At 39.8% G+C, this 13,744-nt stretch overlaps 1 protein-coding gene across 2 annotated transcripts in view; it reads right to left on the bottom strand.

Annotated features, from left to right (window-relative positions):
- mccc1 (methylcrotonyl-CoA carboxylase subunit) overlaps positions 1 to 13,744 on the bottom strand; it is a 38,734-nt gene that overhangs the window by 15,711 nt on the left and 9,279 nt on the right. For both annotated transcript variants that reach the window (XM_061883860.1, XM_061883861.1), the window contains 8 exons: positions 9,656 to 9,777; positions 5,233 to 5,380; positions 4,950 to 5,071; positions 4,751 to 4,862; positions 3,002 to 3,083; positions 2,801 to 2,928; positions 2,542 to 2,725; positions 566 to 675 (listed from right to left, as the gene is read on the bottom strand). In XM_061883860.1, the coding sequence (XP_061739844.1) occupies positions 566 to 675; positions 2,542 to 2,725; positions 2,801 to 2,928; positions 3,002 to 3,083; positions 4,751 to 4,862; positions 4,950 to 5,071; positions 5,233 to 5,380; positions 9,656 to 9,777 (1,008 nt within the window). The remainder of the gene's footprint in view (positions 1 to 565; positions 676 to 2,541; positions 2,726 to 2,800; positions 2,929 to 3,001; positions 3,084 to 4,750; positions 4,863 to 4,949; positions 5,072 to 5,232; positions 5,381 to 9,655; positions 9,778 to 13,744) is intronic.

Here is a 13,744-nt window from a genome sequence, read left to right on the forward strand (position 1 = left end):
ATATTTTACGGTAATGTGTAAATAATTTCACACATAAGTCGCTCCTGAGTATAAGTCGCACCCCCGGCCAAACTATGAAAAAAAACTACGACTTATAGTCCGAAAAATACGCTATTTATCCTTGAACAGCTTCAGATGATGTGATAGTGCATCTTCAAGACTTACATTGTACTGTCTTAAGCAGTAGTATCTTCATGTACATCTTCAAGACTTACATTGTACTGTCTTAAGCAGTAGTATCTTCATGTACATCTTCAAGACTTACATTGTACTGTCTTACGCAGTAGTATCTTCATGTACATCTTCAAGACTTACATTGTACTGTCTTAAGCAGTAGTATCTTCATGTACATCTTCAAGACTCACATTATACTGTCTCAAGCAGTAGTATCTTCATGTACATCTTCGAGACTTACATTGTACTGTCTTAAGCAGTAGTATCTTCATGTACATCTTCAAGACTTACATTATACTGTCTTAAGCAGTAGTATCTTCATGTACATCTTCAAGACTTACATTATACTGTCTTAAGCAGTAGTATCTTCATGTACATCTTCAAGACTTACATTGTACTGTCTTAAGCAGTAGCGCAGCTTCTTTAAGGCAGCAGCACGGTCTTCCCCCCACACCACCAGCTTGGCTATCATTGGGTCGTAATGAGCAGACACCTCGTCCCCTGGAATAGCACACACACATACGCTGATTACAACACAACACACACATGCATCAAGTTATAAGCAATTGGTAACATATTGATAGATAACATCAATCAATCAATCAATGTTTACTTATATAGCCCTAAATCACTAGTGTCTCAAAGGGCTGCACAAACCACAACACAAACCACTACGATATCCTCGGTAGAGCCCACATAAGGGCAAGGAAAACTCACACCCAGTGGGACGTCGGTGACAATGACGACTATGAGAACCTTGGAGAGGACGAAAGCAATGGATGTCGAGCGGGTCTAACATGATACTGTGAAAGTTCAATCCATAGTGGATCCAACACAGCCGCGAGAGTCCAGTCCAAAGCGGATCCAACACAGCAGTGAGAGTCCCGTCCACAGCGGAGCCAGCAGGAAACCTTCCCAAGCGGAGGCGGATCAGCACACATCACATATTTAAATTACCAGTCTGTTCAACTTGAATGTCACAAAATTCGACAAAAACAAAAATACATTGTTTTTCTGGTTGTTTACAAAATTAGTAAAGTTTTTGTTTACGTCACCATTTTTTAAATACCGATCCAGTACTCGTATCAGTTATAATGATAATGAATAATTAATCATAAAACACTTGGTCTGCCAGAAATCAAGAAGAAAGAACGCAAGGGATCTTTAGTGTTGCCAATTTAGTAACTTTTAGATAATTTTTTTTAATCAAAAATGCGATTAGCGGCAAATCTAGTGGATACTTTTTCAATCAATCAATGTTTATTTATATAGCCCCAAATCACAAATGTCTCAAAGGACTGCACAAATCATTACGACTACAACATCCTCGGAAGAACCCACAAAAGGGCAAGGAAAACTCACACCCAGTGGGCAGGGAGAATTCACATCCAGTGGGACGCCAGTGACAATGCTGACTATGAGAAACCTTGGAGAGGACCTCAGATGTGGGCAACCCCCCCCCCCTCTAGGGGACCGAAAGCAATGGATGTCGAGCGGGTCTAACATGATACTGTGAAAGTTCAATCCATAGTGGCTCCAAGACAGCAGCGAGAGTCCCGTCCACAGGAAACCATCTCAAGCGGATCAGCAGCGTAGAGATGTCCCCAACCGATACAGGCGAGCGGTCCATCCTGGGTCCCGACGAGCGGTCCATCCTGGGTCTCGACTCTGGACAGCCAGTACTTCATCCATGGTTATCGGACCGGACCCCCTCCACAAGGGAGGGGGGGACATAGGAGAAAGAAAAGAAGCGGCAGATCAACTGGTCTAAAAGGAGGTCTATCTAGACTCTGAAATGAAATGTTCATCTACCTTACTTTGTAAAGATGAGACAACGTGGTGATCGATCAACAACCTCTTCATTGTGAAACTAAGACAAGCAACTGTGGGCCTGGAACCCCAACAAAACATCATCAGCAAACTCGTCGATACTCTTTGCATGCAGCTATCCTCAGCCTGTCAAGTTCACGACCTCAGGCGGTCAGAAATGACAGAACTCCTAATTAACACAACACATAAACGCGGGCTTGCTACACTCCAGCTTCCTTCGTGTGACTTTTAACAAAATACAAAGAGAAGTAAAGTTTGTTTGTATTTCTAAACATATTTGAGTTGCATGTATTTTTAGATACGGTATAAAAAACAGATTGAAGAATTTTAAGCTGTTGGTCACCACAGCTTTGGGGCAACTCTTTTTTACGACTAAGCAGGCTGGTAAGCAGACAAAAGAATAAGACAAGATTCCACACACACATGCTTAAGAATAACAAGTCTGACATACTGTGTTATTTTTGTTGTCTTCAATCAGGAATTAGGGTTCCAAAACATTTGGTTTGAATACCTTTTGCAGCCTGATCTGAACACTACCTTGCCTGACTCCGGTCTCTATGCGTGTGTGCTGGTCCGGCGCGGGTGTGGAGAGATGGAGCAGAGGCCCCGCTCCTGGGAGAAAATCATTGTTTGGGTCCTCGGCGTAGATACGGGCCTCAAAAGAGTGGCCGCCTAAGATGATGTCATTCTGAAGGAGAGGTAGGCGCTCCCCTGCTGCCACCTGGAAAACCGCAGGCCACGTTTGAGTCCCACTCCTTTCTCTCCAGAGCGGAGAACCTGATAACAAAACTCTCACCCGGAGCTGCCACTCCACTAAGTCCGTGCCAGTTATCATCTCAGAGACGGGATGTTCCACCTGCAGCCTGGTGTTCATCTCCATGAAGTAGAAGTTATGCTGGGCGTCCATGATGAACTCGACTGTGCCTACACAGGGAGTGAATCACACAAGTGTTAGGTACTGAGGGTTAATGTGTGTGTGCGTGCCAGGAAATCTCACCTGCTCCTACGTAGTTGACAGCCTTAGCTGCTTTCACGGCCGCTTCTCCAAGTTTCTTCCTCACCTCAGTACTGATGCCGGGCTAAATAATAAATAATGTGTACAATGTTTATTTTCTCAAAACACATCAATGCATCATGAAGAGTATTGATTACTAATGTCCTTTGAACGCCGGTCACAAACGGCGATCCCTATTTCTTTTTGGTCCCACAGCACCAGGAGCTAATTATGTGTCTCTGATAAAGTTTGTAGTCTCTCCCCTAAGTTAATTGTCGGGTTCAAACCCCGATGACATCTATTAAACAGACAAGAAGCAAGGAATTAAACAGAGACAGGGTTCAATTTAGCTCAATGGAGGAGAAACGTCTGGGCTGCAGCTCCGTACAGTCTTCCACCACGCTCTGACAAAAGGATTCTGCGCCTCCTCTTTTATTTGGACTTTCCCTGATTACATGGCAACAGCTGTTTTTAAGGGGAGAGGGGGTCGTAAACAGCCGTCGCCATACGCATTTGTATAATCTAGCCTTTAAATAGACTCCTTTAAATAGACTCCCTTATTAGACCAGTTGATCTGCCGTTTCTTTTCTTTTTCTCCTATCTCCCACTCTCCCCTGTGGAGGGTGTCTGGTCCGCTGGCCATGGAGGAAGTACTGGCTGTCCAGAGTCGGGACCCAGGATGGACCGCTCGTCCAGAGTCGGGACCCAGGATGGACCGCTCGCCTGTGTATCGGTTGGGGACATCTCTACGCTGCTGATCCGCCTCCGCTTGAGATGGTTTCCTGAGGACGGGACTCTCGCTGCTGTCTTGGATCCGCTTTGAACTGAACTCTCGCGGCTGTGTTGGAGCCACTATGGATTGAACTTTCACAGTATCATGTTAGACCCGCTCGACATCCATTGCTTTCGGTCCCCTAGAGAGGGGGGGGGTTGCCTGCATCTGAGGTCCTCTCTAAGGTTTCTCATAGTCAGCATTGTCACTGGCGTCCCACTGGATGTGAGTTCTCCCTGCCCACTGGGTGTGAGTTTTCCTTGCCCTTTTGTGGGTTCTTCCGAGGATGTTGTAGTCGTAATGATTTGTGCAGTCCTTTGAGACATTTGTGATTTGGGGCTATATAAATAAACATTGATTAATTGATTTTATTAGCGACCGAAAGTTGCGAAATTTATCGTCGATGTTCTCTATTAAATCCATCCATCCATCCATTTTCTACCGCTTGTCCCTTACGGGGTCGCGGGGGGCGCTGGCGCCTATCTCAGCTACAATTGGGCGGAAGGCGGGGTACACCCTGGACAAGTCGCCACCTTATCGCAGGGCCAACACAGACAGACAGACAACATTCACATTCACACACTAGGGCCAATTTTTAGTGTTGCCAATCAACCTATCCCCAGGTGCATGTCTTTGGAAGTGGGAGGAAGCCGGAGTACCCGGAGGGAACCCACGCAGTCACGGGGAGAACATGCAAACTCCACACAGAAAGATCCTGAGCCTGGATTTGAACCCAGGACTACAGGAACTTCGTATTGTGAGGCAGACGCACTAACCCCTCTCCCACCGTGAAGCCCTCTATTAAATCCTTTCAGCAAAAATACGGCAATATGGCGAAATGATCAAGTACGACACATAGAATGGACCTGCTATCCCCGTTTAAATAAGAACATCTCATTTCAGTAGGCCTTTAATAGTCGGACAATATGGGAATATCGGCAAAGAGCCAACCAAGTTGAGTGATGAAGATAAGCACTCACTCCTGGTGCTTCCTCTATGATCTTCTGATGTCTCCTCTGGACGCTGCAGTCCCTCTCAAAGAGGTATACAGCGTTGCCATGCGTGTCCCCAAACACCTGAACCTCCACATGTCTGCACGGACACACAAAAGCATTCAAGTTCAACGTTGCACACACAAGATACATTTGCCACATGACTCGGACATGCGGAAAGCGATACCTGGGATCCTCGACAAACTTCTCGATCAGCATGACGTCGTCGTTGAATGATTTCCTGGCCTCTCGTCTTGCAGACTCCAGCTGCTCCAAGAAGTCCGAGTCGGAGCGTGCGATGCGCATGCCCTAAACACAGAAGTCGACGCTCTTTTTCCATTTCTTCGGTGCGTCGCAAGGCTTCAGGGACTTTGTTTATATAATTGTTGCTTTTCACTAGCAAGCGGCTTTAGCATATGAATGCAGCGATATCAATAAAAAGCCTGATGAAATATAACATGTGCTATCACCTTGCCGCCTCCTCCCCGGACCGCCTTGATCATCACAGGGTAGCCAATTTTAACAGCCTCTGCTTGCAGTCTCTCATTTGACTGGTCATCTCCATGGTAACCTCCAATGATTGGCACCCCTGCAGCTGACATGATGTGTTTTGATGTGCTAAAAGAAAAATAAAAGTCAATGCTGCAATTATCAACAGGCTCGGTCTATTAAGACAGTGTTTTTCCAACCACTGTGCCGTGTGATACAGTCTGGTGTGCAATGTTGTTTCACCTAATTGGATTAAATATAGTTTTAAATATAGTTTTTGCAAACCAGTAATTATAGTCCGCAAATGTGCCGTTGTTGAGTGTCTGTCTGTGCTCTCTAGAACAGGGGTCACCAACGCGGCGAACACCAGGTCGCCCGTAAGGACCAGATGAGTCGCCCGCTGGCCTGATCTAAAAAATAGCTCAAATAGCAGCACTTACCAGTGAGCTGCCTCTATTTTTTTTTATTTACTAGCAAGTTAGTCTCGCTTTGCTCAACATTTTCAATTCTAAGAGAGACAAAACTCAAATAGAATTTGAAAATCCAAGAAAATATTTTAAAGACTTGGTCTTCACTTGTTTAAATAAATTCATTTATTTTTTTACTTTCAGAAAGACAATTTTAGAGAAAAAAAACAACTTTAAAAATGATTTTAGGATTTTTAAACACCTTTTTACCTTTTAAATTCCTTCTTCTTCTTTCCTGACAATTTAAATCAATGTTCAAGTATTTTTTTTTATTATTATTGTAAAGAATAATAAATACATTTTAACTGAATTCTTCATTTTAACTTCTGTTTTTTCGACAAAGACTATTTGTGAAATATTTCTTCAAACTTATTATGATTAAAATTCAAAAAAATTATTCTGGCAAATCTAGAAAATCTGTAGAATCAAATTTAAATCTTATTTCAAAGTCTTTTGAATTTCTTTTAAAAAATTTTGTTCTGGAAAATCTAGAAGAAATAATGATTTGTCTTTGTTAGAAATATAGCTTGGTCCAATTTGTTATATATTCTAACAAAGTGCAGATTGGATTTTTCCTATTTAAAACATGTCATCAAAATTCTAAAATTAACCTTAATCAGGAAAAAATACTAATGATCAATCCATCCATCCATGCATTTCCTACCACTTATTTCCTTTGGGGTCGATGTTCCAAAAATTATTTTTTAAATTTTTTCAAAAATATTCGAATTAGCTTGTTTTTCTCTTCATTTTTTCAGTTGAATTTTGAATGTTAAAGAGTCGAAACTGAAAATAAACTATGTTTCAAAATGTAATTTTCATTTTTTTCCTGTTTTCTCCTCTTTTAAACCGTTCAATTAAGTGTTTTTTTCATCATTTATTTTCTACAAAAAACCTTCCGTAAAAGGAAAAAAAATGTACCACGGAATGACAGACAGAAATACCCATTTTTTATATATATATATATATATATATATATATATATATAGATTTATTAATTAAAAGTAAATTGAGCAAATTGGATATTTCTGGCAATTTATTTAAGTGTGTATCAAACTGGTAGCCCTTCGCATTAATCAGTACCCAAGAAGTAGCTCTTGGTTTCAAAAAGGTTGGTGACCCCTGGTCTAGAGCTTGGTGGAGTAACCGTGTAATACTCTTGCATATCAGTAGGTGGCAGCAGGTAGCTAATTGCCTTGTCGTCATCACAACATGCAGATGACAGCGGGAGGCAGCGTGCAGGTCAAAAAGTGTCTAATGCTTAAACCAAAAATAAACAGAGGCAAATCTAGAAAATCTGTAGAATCAAATTTAAATCTTATTTCAAAGTCTTTTGAATTTCTTTTTAAATTTTTGTTCTGGAAAATCTCGAAGAAATAATGATTTGTCTTTGTTAGAAATATAGCTTGGTCCAATTTGTTATATATTCTAACAAAGTGCAGATTGGATTTTTCCTATTTAAAACATGTCATCAAAATTCTAAAATTAACGTTAATCAGGAAAAAATACTAATGATCAATCCATCCATCCATCCATTTCCTACCGCTTATTTCCTTTGGGGTCGATGTTCCAAAAATTATTTTTTAAATTTTTTCAAAAATATTCGAATTAGCTTGTTTTTCTCTTCATTTTTTCAGTTGAATTTTGAATGTTAAAGAGTCGAAACTGAAAATAAACTATGTTTCAAAATGTAATTTTCATTTTTTTCCTGTTTTCTCCTCTTTTAAACCGTTCAATTAAGTGTTTTTTCATCATTTATTCTCTACAAAAAACCTTCCGTAAAAGGAAAAAAATTGTACCACGGAATGACAGACAGAAATACCCATTTTTTATATATATATATAGATTTATTAATTAAAGGTAAATTGAGCAAATTGGCTATTTCTGGCAATTTATTTAAGTGTGTATCAAACTGGTAGCCCTTTGCATGAATCAGTACCCAAGAAGTAGCTCTTGCTTTCAAAAAGGTTGGTGACCCCTGGTCTAGAGCTTGGTGGAGTAACCGTGTAATACTCTTGCATATCAGTAGGTGGCAGCAGGTAGCTAATTGCCTTGTCGTCATCACAACATGCAGAAGACAGCGGGAGGCAGCGTGCAGGTCAAAAAGTGTCTAATGCTTAAACCAAAAATAAACCGAGGCAAATCTAGAAAATCTGTAGAATCAAATTCAAATCTTATTTCAAAGTCGTTTGAATTTCTTTTAAAATTTTTGTTCTGGAAAATCTAGAAGAAATAATGATTTGTCTTTGTTAGAAATATAGCTTGGTCCAATTTGTTATATATTCTAACAAAGTGCAGATTGGATTTTAACCTATTCAAAACATGTCATCAACATTCTAAAATTAACGTTAATCAGGAAAAAATACTAATGATCAATCCATCCATCCATCTTCTACCGCTTATTCCCTTTGGGGTCGATGTTCCATAAATAATCTTTAAAAATTTTTCAAAAAGATTCGAATTAGCTAGTTTGGTCTTCTTTTTTTCGGTTGAATTTTGAATGTTAAAGAGTCGAAACTGAAGATAAACTATGTTTCAAAATGTAATTTTAATTTTTTTCCTGTTTTCTCCTCTTTTAAACCGTTCAATTAAGTGTTTTTTTCATAATTTTTTACCTTCTGTAAAAGTAAAAAGAAATGTACGATGGAATGACAGACAGAAATACCCATTTATATATATATATATATATATAGATTTATTAATTAAAGGTAAATTGAGCAAATTGGCTATTTCTGGCAATTTATTTAAGTCTGTATCAAACTGGTAGCCCTTCGCATTAATCAGTACCCAAGAAGTAGCTCTTGCTTTCAAAAAGGTTGGTGACCCCTGGTCTAGAGCTTGGCGGAGTAACCGTGTAATACTCTGGCATATCAGTAGGTGGCAGCAGGTAGCTAATTGCCTTGTCGTCATCACAACATGCAGAAGACAGCGGGAGGCAGCGTGCAGGTCAAAAAGTGTCTAATGCTTAAACCAAAAATAAACAGAGGCAAATCTAGAAAATCTGTAGAATCAAATTCAAATCTTATTTCAAAGTCGTTTGAATTTATTTTAAAATTTTTGTTCTGGAAAATCTAGAAGAAATAATGATTTGTCTTTGTTAGAAATATAGCTTGGTCCAATTTGTTATATATTCTAACAAAGTGCAGATTGGATTTAAACCTATTTAAAACATGTCATTAAAATTCTAAAATTAACGTTAATCAGGAAAAAATACTAATGATCAATCCATCCATCCATCTTCTACCGCTTATTCCCTTTGGGGTCGATGTTCCATAAATAATCTTTTAAATTTTTTCAAAAAGATTCGAATTAGCTAGTTTGGTCTTCTTTTTTTCGGTTGAATTTTGAATGTTAAAGAGTCGAAACTGAAGATAAACTATGTTTCAAAATGTAATTTTCATTTTTTTCCTGTTTTCTCCTCTTTTAAACCGTTCAATTAAGTGTTTTTTTCATAATTTTTTACCTTCTGTAAAAGTAAAAAGAAATGTACGATGGAATGACAGACAGAAATACCCATTTTTATATATATATAGATTTATTAATTAAAGGTAAATTGAGCAAATTGGCTATTTCTGGCAATTTATTTAAGTCTGTATCAAACTGGTAGCCCTTCGCATGAATGTTAGGGTTAGGGTTACCTAACCCTAACCCTAACCCAAGAAGTAGGTCTTGCTTTCAAAAAGGTTGGTGACCCCTGGTCTAGAGCTTGGTGGAGTAACCGTGTAATACTCTTGCATATCAGTAGGTGGCAGCAGGTAGCTAATTGCCTTGTCGTCATCACAATATGCAGAAGACAGCGGGAGGCAGCGTGCAGGTCAAAAGATGACTAATGCTTAAACCAAAAATAAACAGAGGGTTGGTGCCGCTAAGAAAAGGCATTGAAGCTTAGGGATGTTTATGCAGAATGAAACTTGTACACTACTACTAATAATATTACCTTTTGATGCCCATGTCCCGGATGGCAGAGGATGGCGGTCCGATGAAGATGATTCCATTCTGTTTACACGCCTCTGCAAACTCGGTGTTTTCTGACAGAAAGCCATACCCAGGGTGGACTGCCTAAAGATTCATGTAGTTCAAAAGAATCATTTAGATGTATCAACCATCTGCAGTAGTACATAAGCGTCACTGGACAGCAGCAACACAGGAGCTGTATTAAAAAAATCACTGTCAAGTTTAGCTACTTTATTAAATAACATGCTATAGCAGGGGTCGGGAACCTATGGCTCTCGAGCCAAATCTGGATCTCAGATTAATCTTAGCTGACATTGCTTAACACGATAAGTAATGAATAATTCCGCTGGGAATCACAGTGTTAAAGGGGAACATTATCAGCAGACCTATGCAAGCGTCAATATATACCTTGATGTTGCAGAAAAAAGACCATGTATTTTTTTAACCGATTTCCGAACTCTAAATGGGTGAATTTTGGCAAATTAAACGCCTTTCTGTTTATCGGTCTTTTAGCGGTGACGTCAGAACGTGACGTCACCCGCCATATTCATTTTCACATTACAAACACCGGGTCTCAGCTCTGTTATTTTCCGTTTTTTCGACTATTTTTTGGAACCTTGGAGACATCATGCCTCGACGGTGTGTTGTCGGAGGGTGTAACAACACTAACAGGGAGGGATTCAAGTTGCACCACTGGCAAGAAATCTGCCGCCAGACCCCCATTGAATGTGTCTTCACATTTGACCGGCGATGCTAAGACAGACATGGCACAGAGATGTATGGATAACCTGCAGATGCATTTGCAACCATTAAGTCAACGAAATCACAAAGGGGAGTTTTGTTGATGTTGTTGCTTATGTGCTAATCAGACATATTTGGTCACGGCATGACTGCCAGCTAATCGATGCTAACATGCTACGCTAATCGATGCTAACATGCTATTTATGCTAGCTGTATGTACATTTGAAACTAGATACCCACATTTAATGCGAAACAAACACTTACCAATCGACGGATTTAAGTTGCTCCAGTGTCACAAGATGCGAAAGTCCTGATCGTTTGGTCGGCACATTTTACCGGCGATGAACGAGATTCCTCTACAGAATCTCCTCTCTGGTCAACAAAAGCACCTTGAGGATTCTAGCGGGAACTCTCATTCAACCCTTCTTCGATTACGCTTGCACCTCCTGGTACCCCAGCACCTCCAAAACCCTCAAATCTAGACTCCAAACATCCCAGAATAAGATAATCCGGTTACTTTTAGACCTCCACCCCAGATCACACCTCAATCCAACCCACTTCTCCAAAGTGGGCTGGCTCAGGGTGGAGGACAGAGTAAAACAACTTGCACTGAGCCTGGTCTATAAAATCCGCTACACCTCCTTGATACCGAAGTACATGTCAAACTACTTCCTTAACGTAAATGACTGCCATAACCACAACACCAGGGGGAGCTCCACAAACCACGTTAAACCCAGATTTCGATCTAACAAAGGTCTTAACTCATTCTCTTTCTATGCCACATCAATGTGGAATGCACTCCCAACAGGTATAAAAGTAAGTGCATCTCTATATTCCTTCAAAACCGCTCTAAAACAACACCTCCAGGCAACTTCAACACTTTACTAATACCCTCCTCCATTCACATCCCATCTCCCCGGATTATAAACAACTCAAATGTACTTCTAATGTATATACTTGTTCTTATGCTATGTGAACTCACTATGTTCTCTGCTGGCTGTACATATCCTACTAAATAAGACCTACACTGTTTCAATGTCCACATTTCTCTGTTGATGACTAAAGTACTGATATCAACCAAAGCTCCTCATCCCACCCCCCGGATTGTAAATAATGTAAATAATTCAATGTATATACTATGATGATTAACTTGTGTGATGACTGTATTATGTTGATAGTATATATTTGTACCATGAATTGATTAACGTGGACCCCGACTTAAACAAGTTGAAAAACGTATTCGGGTGTTACCATTTAGTGGTCAATTGTACGGAATATGTACTGTACTGTGCAATCTACTAATAAAAGAATCAATCAATCAATCAATGCTAATAAGGCAGCCATGCTATGGGACACTTCATTAGGTACACCCATGCTATGGCCGAATAGCGTCAATAGCTATCCGCTCAATAGCTTCAATTTCTTCTTCAATTTCGTTTTCGCTATCTGCCTCCATACTCCAACCATCTGTTTCAATACATGCGTAATCTGTTGAATCACTTAAACCGCTGAAATCCAAGTCTGAATCCGAGCTAATGTCGCTATATCTTGCTGTGGTAACCGCCATGTTGTTTGTATTGGCAGCACTGTATGACGTCACAGGGAAATGGATAGTGGTTTCGAAGATAGCGAAAATAAGGCACTTCACAGCTTTATTTAGGGATATTCCGGGACCGGTAAAATTTTGAAAAAAACTTCAAAAAATACAACAAGCCACTGGGAACTGATTTTTATTGTTTTCAACCCTTTTGAAATTGTGATAATGTTCCCCTTTAAAAATAACCTTCAAAATATAAAACATTCTCATGCATTTAAATCCATCCATCAGTTTTCTACCGTCCCTGTTCAAGAAGTCGCAATAATGGTAAGAAGTATTTTATTTATTACTGGTTAGCTTCGGAATAACAACGTTATTAACCCTTGTGTGATGTTCATATTGTTGTTACTCAGCCAGTGTTTGTGGGTCTGATGGACCCCTAGCATTTTGTGGCTTTTAATGCCTCACAATCAAAAACTTTTATGTTTAAATACTGAACAGATGTTTACCTTATCACAATAAACATCTGTTCAGTATTTTAACATAAAAGTCTGTATTAATTGCCTCACAATCAAACCCTATTATGTTTAAATACTGAACAGATGTTTACCTTATCCCAATAAACATTTGTTCGGCATTTTAACCTAAAAGTGTTTCATTGTGAGGCGTTAAAAGCCACAAAATGCAAGGGGTCCATCAGACCCACAAACGCTAGCTGAGTAACAACAATAAGAACGTTGCACGGGAAATTTCTCTGCCAGTTTCTGCATCCCACAGAGACTCTTCTTTTGTGTTTCTGCACCAAGGTTGCAACATTGTTTGTCAACACTGTCTGCTCTCATTTTCTCGCACATTTGACCAGCTGATGTTCTGTGTATCTGCACTCTGTCCTCCACCTGTCTAGGCCTGCTTGTAAAATTTGTAGAATTACGACTTTTCTGATAACGCTGCCAACATTCTAAGTTTTTCTTGTGAAATTGGGACCTTTTTCTTGTGAAATTCCAACTCATTTTTCACAACGAGCGAGGTAGGCATTTTTCGGAGGTCTCCAAAAGGTAAGAAATACAATGTGAAGTGAAGTGAATTATATTTATATAGCGCTTTTCTCTAGTGACTCAAAGCCCTTTTACATAGTGAAACCCAATATCTAAGTTACATTTAAACCAGTGTGGGTGGCACTGGGAGCAGGTGGGTAAAGTGTCTTGCCCAAGGACACAACAGCAGTGACTATTCGATTCCCGCTTCCGTCATCCTAGTCACTGCCGTTGTGTCCTTGGGCAAGACACTTTACCCACCTGCTCCCAGTGCCACCCACACTGGTTTAAAAAATGTAACTTAGATATTGGGTTTCACTATGTAAAAGCGCTTTGAGTCACTAGAGAAAAGCGCTATATAAATGTAAAAGAGAAAGAGAAAGAGACACTAGGATAGCGGAAGCGGGAATCGAACCTGCAACCCTTTAAGTTGCTGGCACGGCCACTCTCCCAACCGAGCTATGCCGCCCCAACAACTCTGGAGATCTGAAGGATTTAGAACATAAAACTTCAAGTCAAGCTTGTATGCATTGTAGAAAAGTTGTAATGAATAAATACAATCTCAAAATGTAGAACAACTGTACTGGAAAATGGAGAATATGCACAGTACGTTACCTTAAGGAACAATAATAAAATCATTTAATTAAAAGAAACGTCCGCCAAGTTTAAAAGTTGTGTCTTCTTATCCTCTGGCAGACCAGACAATAACGTGTGTGTGTGTGTGTGTGTGTGTGTGTGTGTGTGTGTGGTACACAGAACA

Source organism: Nerophis ophidion, linkage group LG22, assembly GCF_033978795.1.
Source record: "Nerophis ophidion isolate RoL-2023_Sa linkage group LG22, RoL_Noph_v1.0, whole genome shotgun sequence".
Classification (NCBI taxonomy): Eukaryota; Metazoa; Chordata; class Actinopteri; order Syngnathiformes; family Syngnathidae; genus Nerophis; species Nerophis ophidion.